The sequence below is a fragment of the Leiobunum rupestre genome, chromosome 4 (assembly GCF_980474605.1).
Source record: "Leiobunum rupestre chromosome 4, qqLeiRupe1.1.hap1, whole genome shotgun sequence".
Taxonomy (NCBI): Eukaryota; Metazoa; Arthropoda; class Arachnida; order Opiliones; family Sclerosomatidae; genus Leiobunum; species Leiobunum rupestre.
The window spans coordinates 46,754,686-46,776,619 of NC_143387.1; the positions used below are offsets into that span (position 1 = coordinate 46,754,686).

General features: G+C 38.5%; 2 protein-coding genes across 2 annotated transcripts in view; one reads left to right on the forward strand and one right to left on the reverse strand.

Annotated features, from left to right (window-relative positions):
- Window positions 1-2,515: 2,515 nt before the first annotated feature.
- LOC149948007 (cyclic nucleotide-gated channel alpha-3-like) overlaps window positions 2,516-21,934 on the reverse strand; it is a 56,665-nt gene continuing 37,246 nt past the window's right edge. Inside the window, exons 2-6 of the mRNA XM_090171414.1 lie at window positions 7,221-7,788; window positions 6,470-6,603; window positions 6,195-6,406; window positions 3,981-4,905; window positions 2,516-3,917 (exon numbers count right to left, since the gene is read on the reverse strand). Coding sequence (XP_090027540.1) covers window positions 3,407-3,917; window positions 3,981-4,905; window positions 6,195-6,406; window positions 6,470-6,603; window positions 7,221-7,595 — 2,157 coding nt within the window. The 5' untranslated portion in view covers window positions 7,596-7,788 and the 3' untranslated portion in view covers window positions 2,516-3,406. The remainder of the gene's footprint in view (window positions 3,918-3,980; window positions 4,906-6,194; window positions 6,407-6,469; window positions 6,604-7,220; window positions 7,789-21,934) is intronic.
- LOC149948008 (solute carrier family 35 member G1-like) lies at window positions 8,743-10,334 on the forward strand. Its single transcript, XM_090171679.1, has 2 exons — window positions 8,743-9,299; window positions 9,661-10,334. The coding sequence occupies exons 1-2, from the start codon at window positions 8,864-8,866 to the stop codon at window positions 10,254-10,256; spliced, it is 1,032 nt and encodes a 343-aa protein (XP_090027805.1). The 5' UTR covers window positions 8,743-8,863; the 3' UTR covers window positions 10,257-10,334.

Consider the following 21,934-nt stretch of genomic DNA (forward strand, 5'->3'; position numbering starts at 1 on the left):
GTGCGGCCTACTAGCCCCTGGAAGTAGGCTGCGACAAGCGCAAAACCAAGCAGCAGGGAAATACGAATTCAGGGATACGATGAATTTGCGAATGCGTGGAAATTGAGATAAATAACAAAAAAACAAATGAGTAAATGAGAAATGTGCAATGAGTTTAATTAAACACAGAAGAACAAAGTTGGAAAATGTGTATTTTGTACAAGTTACAATACATGTTTGAAGTTTCTTCTTACACAAAGACGACAGCGTCGAAGGAGGGAATCGCGTACATGTTGAAATACTCTCGGTGTGTTCCGAATCTGTTCGGTAGCGGCTTGGATCCTTGCCACCAAATCAATGTAAGAATCTACTGGCGTGGCGTATACCAGATCCTCCATCCATCCCCACAAGAAAAAGTCCAGCGGAGTTAAGTCGGGTGATCTCGAAGGCCATAAGACTGGACCTCTCCCTATCCATCTGCGCGGAAATAGCGATTCACTTGTTTACGCTGGTTACCTCGATTTGTTTACAAAGTCCTTTTATACCTATCACACAAAGCCAAACCGTTATGTTCGCATTTTCCTGCTGCTTGGTTTTGCGCTTGTTGTAGCCTACTTTACTAGGTAAATGGGGGGAAAACACGCATACTTCTCACCTCAACCCCTACAACTCCTTAAATTTGTTGCATCATATTTTGAAACACCCTGTATATTGACGAAAAAGGTGTCACGAGATTCAATAAGTCATGGCAAAAATATTCCCAGAATGATATACATTTCTAATTTTTAAGGCGATTTGAAAACGTTATTTTCATATTTCAAATAAAATTCGAGCCTTTGAAAATAACACCCTCTTCCCCACCTTACCTTTTGATATGATGTCAATGTGAGACGAATGTGTTATTGAGGGCTTTCTACACTCCAATTAGGTTTGAAATATTTCTTACATGTATGTCTCTTTTTTAAAAAAACTTTTAAATTGATTAATTTCCATGGATAGTAAAAAAATTAAATACAAACGCTGAGTTAAAACTAAGAAACGAAACAACTTTAGGAAAGCTGAAATTAAGTAAATTCTTTTAATTCCCGTGTTTTATATTATAATTCGCCTCCCGAAAACTTAGCTAGTTCCAAATCCAAGTTACGCATGCTAAAGAGCATTTCAACCATCATTTTAACCGAAAAATATATAAAATAGCTCCAATATATTTTAAAAAATATTGTTTTTGGTTTTTATTTTAAAAATTTACGTGTAATGGCGTTTTTAAATATTTAAATTATTTCCTGATCAAATTAACGTTTTTGAGATAAGTGGTTTTGGAAGTAAAGCAGCGAGTAAGAGCGCTGTTTAGAAAACCAATGAAGTTAATACGCGCTTACCATCGTTCCTCGCAATGGTTGATCTCCTCTCATTTGCAGGTGAAATTCACGCGAAAAAAGTTGAGTTTACTCTTCGGCCTAAATAGTAGAGGTCGGGGATGGTTAACTTTTATTCAATAGATAAAGCTCTCAAAGATATTCGTAAAACTTTTTTATCAAGTAATTTATATTTCTGTATTATCCGATTAATTTTTTGATAAATTTGTAAAATTAATCGGAAAAACGACGTTTTTTTCGATAAAAAGCTCAAATTTTCCGAATAATACATATTTTTTAATCATTTTCCGAAATATTAACCGGTAAATTTCTTTGTTTACATTTTTTTCTCAAAAAAAATCAATTTAATCATGGATAATGATTAACCGTTACCGACCTCTACTAAATGTGGCTCACTCCTGTAATCCCAGGCGTCCGGGAGGCAGAGTTTGTGGATGGCCGTGTGAGGACGACCACCAATCCCCTAACGGGTGGTCGGAATACTTCCGCCAAGGGTGTCCCCACCCCTGTCCCCACGTATTCCCCCGTTGGCGTGGCCGTTACACATATCTCGCCCTGATTAATCAGTTATTGTGTGTGTGCTGGTGTCTAAGGCCTCGGGTCGACACCGATGTGTGTGTATCTCAAAAAAAAGAAAAAAAAAAGACCTCTACTAAATAGTTGGCTTGACGTCCCCTGTCTCGAGTTCCCGGAAGAACGGGTTGGTTCTCGCAAATACGGTGACGTTGGCGACATTATGTTATTCAGTGACAGCATATTCTCCGAGCAGAATGGCCAAGAAGTCTGCGGGTGCCCAATATTGGCGGTAGAAAATCAATTTTGGTTAAAGTCGCGATGTAAGAACTAAAGCCTTATTTGCTCCGAAACGATTTCTTTCCATTAGGGTCCGTGCTACTCGAAAGCGTAGGTACTGGAATTAGCCGAGATCCTGAAAGACGTTCCTGCGTGCTTGCTGTTTGGCCAATTCCTTATGAAAGCCCCTCTGTGGAAAGAAGACGAAATGTTCGCGTGTTACGGCACAACTAGGTGCCGACTTGATTGTTGAAAGCCTCGATTTTAAGGAGTAAAGTGAATGGACCGTTATTTCCCTGCCTGAATATCTCATAATAATATAATCAATATTATTTTGTTTTCATTGAAAAACTTTTTTCCTCGTGAGTGTAAAATATTTTATTGATAATTGCTTTTTAGACCTAGAAGTACAAGGAAATAGTTTCTGATAAACTAAGTGAAAGTACTTATTCCCATATAAAAATAGTTTAAACCGCCTGCACCACGTTTGAATAGGACGCAAAAACTGATCACAGCATTGTCTTTTCTCGCGGAAAGTTCAATTACTTCCAATCTAAGTTTCATCTCGCACCACACAGAGGGATTTTACAAATAGCCGCCCGACAACGGCGTTTACGGTTTTTTCGCTCAAGTTATTGTAAAGTAAAACTGAAGATCAAATTTAATTCGCCTAATAACAAAGTGTCTATAAAGACGCGATCCACGGAGGTTACATTCGATTTGCAAATTCCATTCTAAGCCTCACTCAATTAGTAGAGAAAATTTAAAATCGACAATGTGATTTTTACCTGACAATCCAATACCGTAATTTGTATTAATGTAAAAGCTAGGATAATGTTTTTCGAAATCGGTTCTATTACGAAAGTAACGTAACAATATTGTATTTGTAGTTAAGAGAGCTAGGAAATATGCTTATTGACAGATTCTCTTTCCAGTTTTTAGAGATCTAGAAAGTCCTTATTCAGTAATTGAGAGGTAAACCTTGCATAGTCTAAATAATTTTCGTCCTTCGAAAATGAGGTATAATTCAACCTGAGACTGTAAAACAGCGGCAGAGAACGGTCGGCGAGTTTTAAAGAAAGAAGCAAACGTTCAACAAAATACGGTGGTTTAAAAAATATTATCTTCCACTTATTTCCAGCTGGCTGACGACGCTCTTAGTATAAGTCTATCCGAAATGACTACATTTTAAAGTAACGGAGTAACAATTTAGAACAAAAGCCGTGTTAGACGTAAAACAATCCGCTGATTAAACTTCTTCACTGTTGTCCAGTCGCTTCGAAGGCCTCGTCGTCGTCGTCGTCGTCGTCATTGCTGAGCGAACTGTGTTCGGCGCCTCTTTCCAAGCGCGTGATTCTTCTCTTCAACTTGCTCTGCGAAGCGGTGTACTCGGCCAAGAGACGAGCGAACCTGGTTTGCAAATTGTCCAAGGAACTCTCCAGCTTGGCGCACTTCATGGACAACGTTTCTTTCTCGCGTTCGGCAGCCTTGATGGCCTCCTCGTCCAAGAGGCCGTCTTTCAGTAAAATTTGCCGCCCTCTCTCGATCAGCATCTTTTCGGCGTCGGGGTAGTCCGCGAGCACGCTCCACAAATCCTCTTTGGAAAGGCAAAAAAGGTCGGAGTAGCCGACACTGCGGACGTTCGCAGTTCGACGATTACCAGTTTTCATGCCCGAAATGTTGAGGATGCTCAACTCCCCGAAAACGCTGCCGTCCGATAAAGTGGCGAAGATCGTTTTGCCGTCGTCAGCGACTACACTCAGCTGACCCCTTCAAAATACAAAGGAAAGTAAGCCCAATTTATAGGCCATAATTAGCGTAGTATACGAATACCTCTTAACTATGTACATTTCCTTGCCCACGTCGCCCTTACGACAAATGTAATCACCGGGACTAAACACTTGCAGCTGGAGCTTCAAAACCAACTGCACCAAAAGACCCGGCTCGCAGTCCTGGAAGAGTTTCACCCTTTTAAGAGTCCCCAAATGAACGTGAATGGCGATTTCCGCCTTCAGTTTGTCGGGCAAAATTTGCGTCACGGTGTCTTCGTCCAGTGATTGTTTATTACTCCACAAGTAATCGAACCACTTAATCACGCGGTTCTCCAGATCTTTGCTGACTTTCCGAAATTCCATATATTGCTTGACGCTATCCATGCGACTTTGGAACTCGGCTCGGGCCGCGTTCATATTAGTAATCATGCTCCCAACGTTACCGACAATGGTCGCGAATATAAGAACCCCGACTAGGAAGTCGAAAACTACGAACAGGTACTCGATGTCTTGAACCGGGGTCGGAACCTCGCCAATCGTCGTCAGAGTTAAGGTGGACCAGTAAAAACTGTAAATGTATTGGTGAGACAGGGATTGGAATTTGGGCGAAGTGATATTATTGTAGACCCAACTGTCCGTTCCGAACCCGATAGCGTGGCTAATGGCGAAGTAGATACAAGCGTTCCAGTGAATGATGACCAGAATGTAACAAACGAGTTTGGTGATTCGGAAAGCGTATGGAAAATTAGTCCTGGTTTCGGTACGGTCGAAAAATTCCAGCATTCGATGAAAACGAAAGAGGCGATTCATGCGAACGATCACGGCGCAAGGGGCTTGAAACTCGTAATGGCAATCGGTTCCTATCGGCCAATACAACAAATCCGTTGGCAGAACACTGCAAACGTCCAATTTAAAGTGCAAAGACTTCGTGTAGTTGAGCAACAGTTTTCTAGAGTCTCTGACCAAAAGTCCTTGCTCCAGATAACCTTGAGAAAAAAGACCAATGCATAAAAATTATCAATCATGAAATGGAATAAAATCAGAAACACATACTGAACATATTGAAGACCAACAAAAACTCGCCACCTTCTTTGTGTGTGTATCGACTTTCTACCTATATTTTTATTTCTAAGCATTTAACAAATTTGCTTTTACTACGAAACTTTAATCAAGGTAGTATCAATTATTTCATAGTCCTAATATACTGCCGTGCAAAGCAAAAAAGCATTAACGACCAAAACCAAAATATAGAGAAAACCCGCGAAATTCAAACTTTCTATGTCTTAAGATATCCCAACTTACTTCTTTCAAGTTTATATAGTAGACTAGGATTTTTCAACTCAAATTATATTCTGGTACTAAACAATTTACAGGCCAAACGATATTTCAGATATATCTTTAAAAAAAATACTTTTTTATCACGTATATGTTGGACTATTTATGTCTTAAAACGCGAAAATAATCCGTCTTGATTTGACTTTTAAAGAAAATTAACACATTAATGCGTTTTTGGTTTGAAAATAATGCAAAAACCTAAAATAATGCGTTTTGCAACAAGTCATTTCTCTAAAAACAAAAATTTTAAATTCGAAAATTAGTTCAAAATGGAATTTAACGTATAAAATAAGGTGAAATTAAACCAAAATCTGTAAATCGAAAATTTGGTCGTTAATGCTTTTGTGCTTTGCACGGCAGTATAGTATGAACGGATTTCCCTGGCCCTCACCCCAAACCTTTCGGATATAGGCGTTAGAATTAAAATAACAGATGACACTAGCGTTAAATACTTTCACTGTACCCTTTACTTCCCAACAGGCACGATTTTTAAAACCGACACAATAGAAAATTTCAGAAATCCGTTTTTCGTGTTTGTACATATTCGTGGTTTTCTAAAACTGCCCACTCGCACATAATTTTTGGACAATTTCCATTAAACTTTTTCAGATTCTATAGCGCCAATTTATGATTATTGATCGAAACCATATTTAGCCTTTTTCGTAAAACGTTTTAATATAATTAGACAAATTAAAACCAAAAGCATTTATAAAAGTATTCATTGTTGCCATTTTCTCACGAACACATCGACTACCACCAAAGGACGAATATATCCGTATTTGGAAAACCATCGATACTACGTAAACAACATTTATAACGTTAAATTTAAATTCGTAGTTTGGGCAAATTAAATTAGATCTTGGGTTAGAGAAACAATCAATTAATTTGCAACATTTACTTTAAACAAGCGATCCGGGAAGCGAAAGAGAAAAATTCATACCTGCTCTCGCGTGTAAGGCCATATCACATAAATAGATGAAGTCGGAAGTGTAGTCCAGAAAGTACCACAAAATGGGACACAGATTCTGAAGCTCCCAGAAGACGCTGCGCGCGACAATTATGACGACGTTGTACAAAACGCAAATACTGATGAAAAACAGCCAGTAGTAATGGAAATTGTTGGCAGGATCAACCACAAACGTTCCTCGGATTCTGCAAACGCCGTAAATATAAATAAGTAGTTCAACGAGGCCATAAAGAGACGCCGGCACGTACCTTCCGCAACAGAACGATTTGTAGTCGCTATCCTGGCCCGTGTCCGATTGGCCCATCGCGAATTTCTCCAGGAACGAGTCGGGTCGCTCTGGTTCTTTCACTTTCTTTCTGTTCGAGGCCCATTGCGAGACAATCTGTCGAAAAAACAAGAAAATTTCAATTCGTATGGTTAACCAAATAAAGATGGTACAAAACAACTTTCCATGGCTATTGCGTAACGGAGAACTTTGTTCTTCTACGGCTAAAACGAAACGTAACGAAACTAAAGAGGAACTAAGCCTAATTATACGCTTGAAAGACACCAATCAATTCGGTTCGATAAAGCTTTTTGTCAATCCTCCGAAGTTTTTTCTACGGGACGAGCCCGAACATCGAAAGCGGATAGTTACGATAGTAATCTTTGAAAAGGGTATTTTCAATCTTTACTACCACTATCGCAATACCCCGAGCAGTTAATAAAATATTTATAAATGAAAAATCGTTCCATCCATTGGACGTACGAAGACGCGTTTAGAAAATAAAATGATAGAGCCACCCCCTTAGAAATTTTAGGTGTAATTAAGACCGACATAAACTTTAGAAAAGGTCGACAATTATTTATTATTTAACTTTCGCGCTTATACAAGTTGAGCCGGCCAAAACTAAATAAAATGTACCTATGTAAATGATTCGTCTAAGTGTATTTCTCAAAATCAGTATACAAAATGAGCGCGAACGTTGGTTAGTTGTTAACTCTATAACGACCCCGTACCTGAAGACGTTGAGCTATTTTGCCCATCCTATAGAAAGGAAGGTCGGGCGTTTTCTTGGCCTCTTCTTCCGCGGACATTTGTTCGATGCGGACGATTTCTGAGCAGAAGCTGCTCCTCGCTGACGCCGCGCTGCAAGGCGTGCAGATGCCATTCTCCAGAACTTCCATCTCGTCGCCGGTGGCACTGCCCGTCGTGGAAGCCCGGTCAGGCTTCAGGAATTGGCTGCTGGAAGACTGCTGCGGGCCCCCGCCAGGAGGCGAGGCCCATTGTTCGGGGTTTTTGCTTTTGGCCAAGCTGTCCGCCGACGACCGCCGTGAACTACCAGCTCGCGCCGATCGAGCAGCGTTAACGGACGACATGACGGGTATCCACATCCGGTCAACAGCGACGGATCGCCTCGCCTCGAGAACCCAGGCCGCCTGACCTAATACCCGCCGCCGATATTGACCACATTCGATGGCAGTGAGGCGTTTGCCTCGTACCTACTAAACGTTACGAAGATCCAGTCAGGCCTTGGAGAGCCCGAAATTGAACCGACAGTAAAACGTCAAGCATCGCCCTCCACCCCTGAAAACAGACATAAACAATAAAGATTAAAGACAAATTCACAATCGCCGAAGGTTATTTTTTTGGAACGCGAATTAAACTCTTTCTCGGATACTTTAAATACGAATTTTCTTTTTAATCACAAATTTTATGCATCATAATTGGATCTATAACGTTAAACAGCTTCATGTTTTCAGTTAAAAGAAGCTGGACAATCAATACTTTAAATTTGTGATTAAAATATAATACAGCGGCGTTGGAAATCACTCAGTGACAATTTCCCCCGATTTTAACAAAGAAGTGTATACGAATAGTATAAAATATATAACATATTAATGAACGCCTCAAAGGACCAGTAAGCCCATTTATTGAAACTCGTTTAAGAATGAAATACAAGCTAGACATAAATTATAAATCTCCAATCAGTCGATTAACTTTATTTACTTAAGAGAGCATTCATTACACACTCTATTCTTTAACGTACGCTCCGCGTATTAAAATTTTGATTAAATATAGGTGTATGTTTTCATTTCGGTCTGCTTATTTGAATATATCTTACAAGCCGCATTTACTTGTGTAAATAAGATAGAGTAAATCTCGATTAAAGCCGTTCGCGGTGGATGCCAATTAGATTAAACGATTGATGTGAACAAGATAAAACACTGCGATAATTGAGCAGTAATAAAATTCTACATTTAACAAAAATGAAAGTTTGATTTTTGATCCTGTTAATTTTATTTGATGCATTATATAAGGCGTTTTGCAACTAGGCAGTTGTCGTTTTTATTACTTGGCCGGTATCCTTGCCAAGAGTGTCGCTGCACGTTACAACTTTCCGAAAAATGTTGGGGACGTCTTGCTAGAGAAAAATAAAAAGGTTTTACGACTCTTCCAAGGATAACTGCAGATAAAAATAGGCCGAGATTTTCGTCATTTCTGGCAGTGAAACCCTTTCAAGATCACGGATAAGCTAATCTCAGAGTCTATAGGGTGGTGATAAACGCCATTAGGTACAAAGATTATAACGAAGCAACACGTAACTTATCGGAAATTAGGAACCGAATTTAATATCAATAGCACTCGTAATAGTGAAATAATGGAAGAAATAGAGCCGCGAACGCGACGAGTAACGAACAAGTACCAAAGTCGCGAATCGTTTTTTGTCAGGACGAAACGGAGATTAAAGGACGTACCGGGACTGGGAATATGGTGCTCGGTAATCTCCAATACCTTTTTCGCGTTCAACATCGTGACGACCAAAGCTATAGTTACGGATAGCAATGTACTTTTGGTGGGTTCCGTACAATCCGCGGTGAAACTTCTACTCGTGTTACCCGTTATCGTCAGATACCAACTACCCATCTTAGGGGTTCCGGGAGAAAGATGGTATTTGCTGGGATTTTCAATCAGTACCGCTTTATTTCAACTGGGAAGGACTTACGCGTACGCCTTCATATCGGCGTCCGACGCTTCAGCCATCATCATGGCCTACCCCATCGTGGTCACCATCATCGCACCCGTCATACTAAAAGGTACGCGACATCTTGCCGTCTTTTGTAGACACCAATTTAGAAGTTATTGAGGGTCCCGATAAGAAAGAATTTGAATACTATTTTGCGCCGATAGTAATGAAGGTGGTGCCTTGGGTATTAGCCTAGCTGATTATGATTATTAATCATTCTAACAAAGGATTCTGAAAATCTGCTCTTTTCATACTTCCAAAACAGTGAAGAGAGGGTTTTGCATTGGATTTACAGTTTAAACCTTTGCAAGAAGATTTTGTTATGGCGGTATGAAAGAGTAGGTCAGGTATCAATTTCGCGCTATAATGCAGACGACCGACAATTCGTATTAAAACAGCAACAGTCAATGATAATCTGTAACAATTTTCAGAAACATTCCGGAAAATATACGTCTGCAACGCCATACTGTCAATAACGGGAATATTTCTCGTCGTTCGTCCACCATTCATTTTTGGTGGAGATAACCAGCCAGTGAACCAAAACCACTTGGCAGGCATTACTCTGTCACTCGTCTGCATCTTCGTCATGACTGCTTACTGTATATTCATTCGGCATCTTCGCAAAACGTCATCTTGCGTCAGTTGCGCCTGTTCATCCGTCGTCTCCCTGCTCTGTTTCGGAATACCCTGTTTGTTCAAAGGGCAATTCAGGCTACCGGATTGCGGTACTGATTCGGTGCTCCTGGTTCTGTCAGCCGCCTTGCACGTCGCCGATATGTTGATGTACTACATCGCTTACAAGTTCGAGGAAGCCGGCCCGCTGTCGGTGGTGGGCACTATCGAGATACCCTTGATACTGCTACTGGAAATGGCTGTTTTGGGGACCATACCCAGTTTGACCACGTTCCTAGGCGCGTTCTTAGTCTTGTGCGGAGTGTTTTTGACAGCTTTATGCAAATGGAACCGTTTTTGGAGACTGATAAATACTACGAGGTCACGTCTCTTAAAGAAATTTAATGTCTCGTAAAATCTATTTTCATAGAGATTTGTATCGCGTTAAATAGGAATATATTCTTGCAAATAAACGTATATTAATATATTGTATAAATAATATATTATCTATTTGGAAATGACGGAATTTAGTTTGATAGGACCAAATTGTTTTAGCTAACAATTTCGAACTACAAATGATCAAACCCTAGGTCATACCGAGTGACCTCGTTGAGAGCCATTTGATTTCTAATTTTTATTTCCGAATCAGCTGGTCATTTCATCTTTCCAGTACCACGAGAAGAGTAAACTGAAGCACTTTAGAAATTATTTCGCGCGATTAAAGTAGAGAGTATGTAACGCGGAAGAAGCTCGAGGTTTTGATCAATCATAAGTCTCAACGAACGCTGACAATTCATCGACGATCTTAAGAGCATAAATTAACAACGCTAGCAAAAGTAAGAGGATGTCTCGGGCACAACCCGGCAGATGTCGCATTGTGTCATAACGCGGTTGGAGCCTCGGCTCGCTATTGATTAGTATAAGGCTAAGCTGACCAACTTGAAGAGAGAGAGAAAGAAACTCCTTAAGAATGTTATCTGACGTAACAGAGAGGCCACGTTCAGCTTTTTCGGCCAACGAAAGCGCATTCTTTAAGCGAGGCGACGTCCAGTTTTTATTTGGCCGAGCGGTCACGTAATTCCACTTCAAGTACTGTTAAGCGCCCCCCAGCGGCAGAATCGCGCGAGAAATATAGCAGCGAACGTACCCCGATTTTTTCCACTCTCGAGACATGAACAGAAACCGTTTCGCTTTCTAGGACACTTATCTCCCCTCCTGGCATCCTCACGGAATATCTCGAAATTTAACTACTCCGAATTCCTAATTTCTTACTATCTGATAATTCTCGGAAAAACTTCGCGTGAATATAAAGAAACTTCTCAAATTACCCGCTCGCGAAGACACGGTTCGTCGCAATTAGATTAAAAGACGATAAGTTCCATCCTGGCTAATATATACTAGAATATTTCGAATTTCAAAAGTACTTCTTTTTCTTCGCGTTTAACGTATACCATAAATTTATTCATTTTACCCATGAATATAGAACCGCTCTAGATATGTTTCTATCTCTGTCGGAAAGAGGCGGAACTATAAGCTCCGCCCCTCTTACACGTGACGGATATACCATGGAGAAAGCACGTGACTGATACTGCCCACTATAGGTGCAAACGAGTAACAAACCAGCCTTTTTCAATGATAGCGCAATCTTGGAGGAGAGAACGGTTCCTGGAGGGGAAAATATAATACCAACAGCATAGGCGATAAGTACCCGAGCGCGGGACAGGGCGAAGGCAGGGGGCGCTAATTTTTGGTCGGACCTAGGACTTTAGTAGCATCTAGCGGTGGATAAATTTATTAAAAAATTCGAATTAGTCGTCTGCACATTTGGAAGACGTTTTTAGATCACACAAGGCTTAGGAATGCCCAACGGTGTTTTACGCGTTAGTTTAAATATTAAAACTTTTACAATTAATTCATTATTACGGGACAGTACTGTTGTGATATAGATTGTAGAAGTGATTCAAGATTTCACAAGAATATAACTTTTTATCCAGTACCTAAACCCGGAAAGATAAATGCTAAGTTAGAACTCACCCAAAAATGGATTTCTAGTATTAACCGAAACTCCATTACTGCATCAACTTAAAAAAAAAATCATTATGTTTGCAATTTGCAAAAAAAAAAATAATATAGTTCCAAATTCCTCTCAAAGGTGGCAGCATTTAACGAGAGTCCGACCAAAAAAATAACGTCCCGAGCTATGGTATTCATATTTTCCCCTCCAGGAGTCCAGGAACCCCTTCTCTTCTCCAAGGCGCAATGATTTTCAAATTCCAAACATAAAAACCGAGGCCTAGCACAAATACAGGTCCCAAAGGCGGGGAATTCATTTCCTCACCTTAAAATTTTCGTCGATTTGAAAAGTAGATTACGAGTGAAATAATTAAGGGGAAATTATGAAAGTAGTCTTAAATCAAACCTGGAAACTTACTAACAATCATATGAAAAATTCATAGTTGAGTACAAACACTAAAATTATTAAAAAGTCTCCGAATTGCAACACAGTTCGCCGTTCGGCAGAGCCACTTGATTTTTGAACCCCTACTCTTCTATGGAGATATCCGTCATTTCCTCTAGCTTTTAATTGGCTAAACAATTTGACGTAGTAGCGGCATAGCTTCGTAAGCCCTGCCTTCTACCGGATCGGGATAGCACCATACAGTTCTATATTCATGGGTAAAATGAATAAATTCATGCGTATACGTATATCTAAATTGCATTCCGCGTAGCCACTATAATATTTATTTTTCCAGAACAGGTCTACAATGGAATTTCCGAATCCAATTCGTACGTAACAACAGCTGACACTTTGATTGTATTTATCAAAGATTCCTATCGAGTCGTGATCAATTTGTTTAGGAAAACAGATTTTTTCCATTTATTGTAGATAGCCAAGCAGGTAGTCACCCGAATCGGGGAAACGTAGAAGAGGCACTATAAAAATACACGTATCAGAGAAAAAAGGAAGTGTTTATTGACCCTGAAGATGAATTAAAGTCATTCTTAGGTATTCGGAACTTGATTTCTATAAGGTGTTACGCTAAGTAAAAAATCTTTCTGGATCCAATCTGCCCGAGCCGCGCTCGATAGAAAACGCGTAACAATAGTTTTCAATTTGAAGAACGGAGTTTGTCGCTGGGCATTGTTAAAGTCAATTGTCCGGGAAATTTACTTTGGATATTCTTCAATGCACGAACGTAATATTTGCGTAGACACATCCAATAAACTCGTAGCGCAACCAAAGAAATCGGAATAAAACCATGAAACTGCGTAATACATTTTCGATGATTTTAATCGCATTTTTTTCTTTCTTATCTCAAAACATTCCTTAAAAAGAGAAGAAATTAAATAAGAAAATCGACTTTGTTTTTAACGTCACTAGCGCCAATCACCCCTCGCTTCTTGTATACTTAGGGGCAGAAATGATAAATTTGGTTAACCGCACCATAAATATGGAAGTTCATAGTCGCTTTAATTATTGAACAAGATAATTATTAATATAGTAGTTTAGTAACGGTAACGAAAATATTCATCGAAAGATCTAGGCAGGGTTGGCAAAAAACCGGCTTTTGCGAAAAATGAAAAATCCAATATTATTTTAACCGAATAAATCCAGAATGAAACCATGTATTTCTCTTAGTGTTGATGTTTTTTGCAGACGATTCAAATCAGAAAGTTTTAGTTTCGTACTTTCGGTGTTGAAATAAAAGATTATTCCGCTGGTTTTCACAGCTTTTGCGCTTCAATTTATACTTTAAAAAAAAACGGTTTTAACGATGGATTTTTCTAAGTGGTGAAATCTGGGTAAAACAAAGTGGTTAAAACTGGTCTGGCTGACTCTTGCCAACCCTGAATCTAGGGACCATGCGCCTAATCTACAAAGTATGAGGTACGGGACATTGGCGAATGGAGGTATACGGGGCTGCGTGAGAAACTTTCAATCTGCCGTCGAAGACAGATAGCCAAAAGGGAAATAGGAGAAAAAGTCTTATTCCGGAAAATCGCTCTTTGCGCCGAGTTCCTCTCCGGAATAAAAATTGTGAAATTTGCAGAAACCCCTCCGTCCTTTCCACGTCCCGGCTAAGGTAAACAGATCAACCCCTCGCGTTAAATTTGATAGACTCGGGTCCCCTCGGACGGGGCTCCTTCGAAAATGATACCAGCCCGAAATAGGATTTCAAGTATTTCAGACGGAAGATCACTCTTTCGCAATCCGAAGGATCATAAAGGCCACATATTCACCGTTAATACAATCTTGATACGATCAATCGAAACCATTTTATAAACTTCTGTCGGCTCGAATGTCTTGGAATAATTTAAAAAATGAAAAGAGTCGATATGTAAATAGGGAACAAAGGTCGCGAATAATTAGAGATCAAGGAAAACTTATATCGCGCGCTGTTTATTAGATTACGCAACTCGCTGGCGCGCCTTTTTGGCCGTCTAGCTGATATCAAAAACAAACTTTGAGAAACCGCAAACTCTTTTGTCAAATTAATGACACGCCAAAAAGGCAGCAACGGACAGCTAGCTTTTCTTTCGAGGGCGGACGCCCCCCCTTCCTCGGTGGGCGGCCGGACTATGAAGCCCACTTCAGGAGCCTAATACTGGCCAAGGTGGAAGACTGGAAGTGGGTGTTTGAGTTTGTCAGGAAACAACGAGCTAGAATAAAAAGGGAGCGTGCAAAATTTCTTAATTAAAGCTTCTTCCACTTATTCGTGCTGCCGCTAATAGAAAACAATTTGGTCGGGCCAACAGCCTTCGTTTCTCAATCATCAAGGTAACCTTAGAATATGGAAATATTAGCCTCTTATACCACAAAACGTAAACACAGATGGCGATAGTGTACGCTAAAGAGTGCCACGAAAAATTGCTACAAAGTACGCGCTCAAATGGTCGAAATAGACATCGTATTATTCGTATAATTTACTCGGTTTAGTCAATTAAGACGAACATTCCTTAATCTAACATCTATTCTTATTTAAGACGGAAATAAACTAACCATCTTTTCCCAATCACGACGTTTGAAAAGGAAATGAAGTAATTGCTAGATTATAGTTGATTTTTAGAAAAAAAAATCATTTTTTTTAAAGAAGAGTTCACCCTTTAAAAAAAAAGGTTTTTTCGGAGTAATTTGCGAATAAAAAACGTCTTCTTGAATTCCATTGGAAAATACTTCAAACCGATTAGTTTCCGTTGAATTTATTCTATTAAACGACCTTTATACTGCATGGAATTGATACTTTTAGGAATTGATACCAAAGTTATTCTGGGACTATTTTATGAAAACGTTTTTCTGTGACTATTTTATCGAGACGTTGTTCTAGCACTATTTAATAGAGATGTTGTTTAGGAACAATTTGATATAAACTTTATTCTGGAATTATTTGATAGAAACGGTGTTACAAGTGTATTTTATAGAAACGTTGTTACAAGTCTATTTGGTTGAAACGTTGTTACAAGTCTATTTGATAGAAACGTTGTTACAAGTCTATTTGATAGAAACGTTGTTCCGAGTTTACTTGATAGAAACGTTGTTCCGAGTTTACTTGATAGAAACGTTGTTCCGAGTTTACTTGATAGAAACGTTGTTCCGAGTTTACTTGATAGAAACGTTGTTCCGAGTTTAATTGATAGAAACGTTGTTCCGAGTTTACTTGATAGAAACGTTGTTCCGAGTTTACTTGATAGAAACGTTGCTCCGAGTTTACTTGATAGAAACGTTGTTCCGAGTTTACTTGATAGAAACGTTGATCTGGGACTATTTGATAGAAATGTTGTTATTGTATTATTCGATAGAAACGTTATTCTGGGACTATTTGATAGAAATGTTGTTATTGTATTATTCGATAGAAACGTTATTCTGGGACTATTTGATAGAAATTTTGTACTTGTATTTTTCGATAGAACCGTTGATCTACGACTATTTGATAAAAATGTCGTACTTGTATTATTCGATAGAAACGTTATTCTGGGACTATTTGATAGAAATTTTGTTATTGTGTTTTTCGATAGAAACGTTATTCTGAGACTATTTGATAGAAAATTTGTACTTCAATAGAAACATTTAAGATTTGTATTTTATCACGGAAGACTTAAATATTTCTGATAACTAAGAATTGTAATGCCAAAAGACCTTTCACAACAACTGCAACGACAAGAGGAACGCAGAAATTACCCCGCGGTGAAGCGTTTGCAAATTTTACCTTTGCCGGGCGGAGCAAACACGGAGGAAAAATCATGTGGGAGTAATTTTCGGTAACGCGGATTAAAGTACCATCGAGGGTTTTTCTTGGAGTAAAGCCGATTTAATTTCGGAAGGTCGGGCTTGTTTAATTTCTCGAGTCAAACAATGTCGTACCAAAGGATGGGGCAAAAAATTAAGAAGAAAGTTTTATCGATTGAGACGAGCTAACGCGACAAAAAACCCATTTGATTCAATTTATTTGATACCGGAAAAAGAAGCTTGAAATTTTTATTTCTCTAATGTATCGGGACGTCAAATTTTCTATAAATGGAAAACTGAAATGTTACCAATCCTAAAATATTTCCTACTACTTTAACTCATTAAGCATTACGCAATATTATGTTGACCCGCTTATTGGTTCTATTTCGAAATTTTCTGTCGAGTGGTGAATCATTACAGATTTTTCGTATCAAATCGTTTATTTTTACCTTAAAAATATTTTTGTGGAACCAATATAACGCAATCGGTTATCAGCTGATTTAAACTATTATTCAGTTATCCGATTAATGAAACACGTTTCTCTCTGATATCTGAGGATATCAGATATAATATCTTAAATTAAAAATATTTCATATCTGAGGATATCGGATATAATATCTGAGGATATCGGATATAATATCTGAGGATATCAGATATAATATCTGAGGATATCAGATATAATATCTGAGGATATCAGATATAATATCTGAGGATACCAGATATAATATCTGAGGATATCAAATATAATATCTGAGGATACCAGATATAATATCTGAGGATATCAGATATAATATCTGAGGATATCAGATATAATATCTGAGGATATCAGATATAATATCTGAGGATATCAGATATAATATCTGAGGATATCAGATGTAATATCTAAGGATATCAGATGCAATATCTGAGGATATCAGATGTAATATCTGAGGATATCAGATGTAATATCTGAGGATATCAGATGTAATATCTAAAGATATCAGATGTAATATCTAAAGATATCAGATGTAATATCTAATGATATCAGATGTAATATCTAATGATATCAGATGTAATATCTAAAGATATCAGATGTAATATCTAAGGATATCAGATGTAATATCTAAGGATATCAGATGTAATATCTAAGGATATCAGATGTAATATCTAAGGATATCAGATGTAATATCTAAGGATATCAGATGTAATATCTAAGGATATCAGATGTAATATCTAAGGATATCAGATGTAATATCTAAGGATATCAGATGTAATATCTAAGGATATCAGATGTAATATCTAAGGATATCAGATGTAATATCTAAGGATATCAGATGTAATATCTAAGGATATCAGATGTAATATCTAAGGATATCAGATGTAATATCTAAGGATATCAGATGTAATATCTAAGGATATCAGATGTAATATCTAAGGATATCAGATGTAATATCTAAGGATATCAGATATAATATCTGAGGATATCAGATGTAATATCTAAGGATATCAGATGTAATATCTAAGGATATCAGATGTAATATCTAAGGATATCAGATGTAATATCTAAGGATATCAGATGTAATATCTGAGGATATCAGATGTAATATCTAAGGATATCAGATATAATATCTGAGGATATCAGATATTATATCTGAGGATATCAGATATTATATCTGAGGATATCAGATATTATATCTGAGGATATCAGATATAATATCTGAGGATATCAGATATAATATCTGAGGATATCAGATATAATATCTAAGATCCAAGATTTTAGATATCTGAAGATACTAGATATAAGGTCTAAGATATCCGATATCTGAGGATACTAGATATAAGGTCTAAGATATCCGATATCTGAGGATACTAGATATAAGGTCTAAGATATCCGATATCTGAGGATACTAGATATAAGGTCTAAGATATCCGATATTTGACAACTAAAATTAGTACGTAAAAAGCTAGAAAAAATCAAAAACCCGAAGGTGTACGTTAGAAACACATCAACCACATACTTCCAAAATTATTCGCTGCATTTTTCCTTCAGTAATTAACTAAATGATTAGTCACAAAGTGAATAGGAATCGCTCTGTAAGGAAGGCGAAAACCTCGAGTACCGTAGGTGCGCAACGTTGGGGCAAGGCGTGTGACAAGACGCGATATATCTTGAGCATTCCGACTGATGGCAATCATTCTAGAAAAGAGCCGTTCGCGTCCGTCGGAGGGCGCAGCTTTCACGCGAGCCAGGGACGCCCTCTATTAAGGCGGAAATTACAATTTAGCGAGGGGAAGAACTGTCGTAAGAATCGGAAGTAGCCCTTTCTGGCCCACACCAGAGGAATAGAGGAACAGGTTCTGGGACACAAGGGCCTCCACAACCACCCGGACGAATTTATTTGATCAAGATATTGTTTCATAACTACTCACGCGACATTTACGCGCAACAAACGTAAATTATGACGAAATAGCTTCTTATGCGATGTACGAAGGTAGCGGTAAAACCACATCTCTCTAACGAGGAGACTACCCGAGGTGTTTATCTCCAATGTTGTTCAAACTCGGGTGGCAAGTATACCTTCATTTAACGTAAAAATCCCTAAAATTAAGGGTGGACAAGAATGGGCTTTCGTTTTGCCATGGCAACCAAAAATGTGTTACACAACTTAAAAACTGATTACTCGTATTTATCCAATATATGTATATTTACTCATACTTACCAAAATTGACGTATATTGGTCCAAATGTACCAGATTTAGCCATGATCTGAATTATGTATCTACGTGATGAACCTTTTTTAATTTTTAATCTGAATGTACCAGATTTAGCCATGATCTGAATTATGTATCTACGTGATGAACCTTTTTTAATTTTTAATCTGAATGTACCAGATTTAGCCATGATCTGAATTATGTATCTACGTGATGAACCTTTTTTAATTTTTTGAAAAATATTGTTAGGGGGGACCCTTAAAATCTTCGATTTTCCCATGTTAATAAATTACTTTTTAAGGGTTTTTAATGGTTTTACCTTTTTATGGATTTAAAATGTCTAATATAAGTAAACATACTACAAAAGATTAGTCTAGAGGTTTAGTTTTACTTTCAGATTCGAAAAAATGAGGCGAAAATGCCGCTTTATTTATCATGGAATAAAAACTTTTTTATTTTTTTCGGAAAAAAGACCTGGGTCATTTTCCGACTTACAACTCTAGTTATTTCATACTTTTAAATATGGGTCGGGGACGGTTAATCATTATCCATGATTAAATTGATTTTTTTCGGGGAAAAAATGTAAACAAAGAAATTTACCGGTTAATATTTCGGAAAATGATTAAAAAACATGTTTTATTCGTAAAATTTGAAAAAACGTCGTTTTTCCGTTTAATTTTACAAATTTATCAAAAAATTAATCGGATAATACAGAAATATAAATTACTTGATCAAAAAGTTTTTCGAATAATTTTGAGAGCTTTATCTATTGAATAAAAGTTAACCATCCCCGAACTCTACTTTTAAATTATACATTTTGATTTTACTATTTATAATTATTAAAGCAAAATGAACAAACACCTTTTGTGACTTTCGAAGACTCATGCTCGTGAATGCAATTTAAAATAATGAGGGGGGAATTTTACTTTTAGTTTTAAACTATTTAATTAGCTATTGGAAGCAAGCACTACTCGCTTGAAGGGATAAAAGAAAGGTACACGAAACGTATAATCTTTAATTGTATAAACAATGGCCACGTTGTCCAATATATATCTGTTATTTTAAAGGAGCTTTTAGAATCGTAACGTTGTGTTTATGGTGACAAATTGAGAATGACGGCACTGCAGCTAACATCTCTCGTCCGTGGAGCTCGAAATCGATTCTACTGAAACAGAGAGCTGAGAGAGGCCGGGGGAAAGACAAACTAGGTCCACTTTCAGTCGTGCCAGCTACGAAGTATTTCGGATTAAATGTACCTCGACAATGGAGTCAAGTCAACTGTCAACGCGAATCTGAAAGTGTTAAATACCGGAAATATATTTTACCGCGGACCGATATTTTTAATAGAGATGAAACGAAAATACCATTCCTCCGTATTTCGCCCCAAATGTTTATCTTTCACAAATTGCTGTTATATACGTATACAGTGTGTCAGAATTTATAGCCCGGTGTACCTAGTAACAGAGACAATAGCACCGCGGAGGCCTATCATCATAGTGCCCTACGCCAGCGTCCACCTGACCCGGACAGGTGACAAATCCAGCATGGGTAGTAGTACCCTACTACTGATAGTCGCACCTTTGAGCCACTCAACCCAGCAGAAGGTACAGCAACGGGTGGACCATTCCCCACTTCGCACGCGGCAGTGGGATTAAGAGTGGATGCTGTAGGTAAAGAGTCATACCCTTTGGAGAGAGCTCTAAATTGGAACGACGAACACACAGCAGCCCAAGCAACCTGGCACAACTGGCACCGGAGATCCCGGTGTGCTCCAAAAGGCCGGGAAACAGGACCACCGTGCCCTCATACGGAGGCCCGCCGCTCCACAGCCGGCTACCCAATCCGCCGAGGCGACCAGTTTGCACAGACCTAGTTGTAAACGTATACACTGGGAATGTTGATGATTTCCCATAGATAGAGGCGTGGTTTACAACCGAGATTTTCACGTTAAAATCTACGACGATTCAGAGTCGTATTTACCCATGGCAAGGCCCCTAGGCTTAGAGGTTCTTTGGGCCCCTCAACCCCTCAACATCCCTTCTCCATTGTGATACATGGGCCCCTGCTCTTGGTGGGCCTGGGCTTCAGCCTAGTCAGCCTTAAAATAATAATCAGCTAGGCTAATACTTAAGGCACCACCTTAGGACCAAGGCATCTAGCGACTTTTAAAGACAATAATTAAGGTGGCCGGGTTACACTGCGTAGCTGGGTGGTGGCAAGCCCTTCATTCCACGCGAGCCAACAGCTCTCTACACTAACTATTACCGTTAACCTCTACAAGTTTTTATGGAAAGGGGAAACCGAAAAACTCGAGGGAAAACCCCTTTAACCAGTGGGTAGAGAACTTACAAACTCTACGCGGAAGTAGTGGTTCACCATGGACAATTCGACACTGCGCGGATTCGATAATACACTTTGTCTCAGAAGTAACTAATTTGTTATTTTTTAACAAATACGTTATTTTAAGCGGAACAATATTAATTTCGTGAAGAACATTATAAATTATCAAAAGAAGTCCGAAGCGACGGCAGATAGCCAACAAATTTAAAAAATTTCTCCATTATAACGTATACATTCCAAGTGTATACGTATATAATTTCGTGGCGTCACATTTACCAATCAACGCCTAACGTTTTATACTTTTAGTTACTGACAACAGTACTGTTAATATACAGAGTGTTTCAAAAGGTTGTACAAAAATTTGAAGGAGTTGTAGGGTGTGAGTTGAGAAGTATGCCTGTTTTTTTCCCATTTTCCTACGATGAGTTAAAAGAGCGCCAGAGAGCTTCAAAGTGTGGCCTACTAGCCCGTGGAAGTAGGCTGCAACAAGCGCAAAACCAAGCAGCAGGGACTTTAAATACTGTTTAAATTTACTTTTTTACGCTGGTTAACCTCGATCTGTTTACAAAGTCCATTTTTATCTTTCACACGAACCCAAACCTTAATGTTCTCGTTTCCCTGCTGCTTGGTTTTGCGCTTGTTGCAGCCTACTTCCAGGGGCTAGTAGGCCACACTTTAAAGCTCTCTGGCGCTCTTTTAACTCATCGTAGGAAAATAGGGAAAAAACACGCATAATAATTCTCACCTCACCCCCTACAACTCCTTAAATTTTTTCCATTACCTTTTGAAACACCCTGTATAATTCATCAAGGGGAAGCGGAACGTTTAATGGGGAAC

Excerpts from the sequence above, each read along its gene's own strand:
- LOC149948008 (XM_090171679.1), top strand. The coding sequence starts at position 8,864 with ATGGAAGAAATAGAGCCGCGAACGCGACGAGTAACGAACAAGTACCAA. Across the intron at positions 9,300-9,660 it reads CGCACCCGTCATACTAAAAG|AAACATTCCGGAAAATATAC; the intron begins GTACGCGACATC and ends AACAATTTTCAG.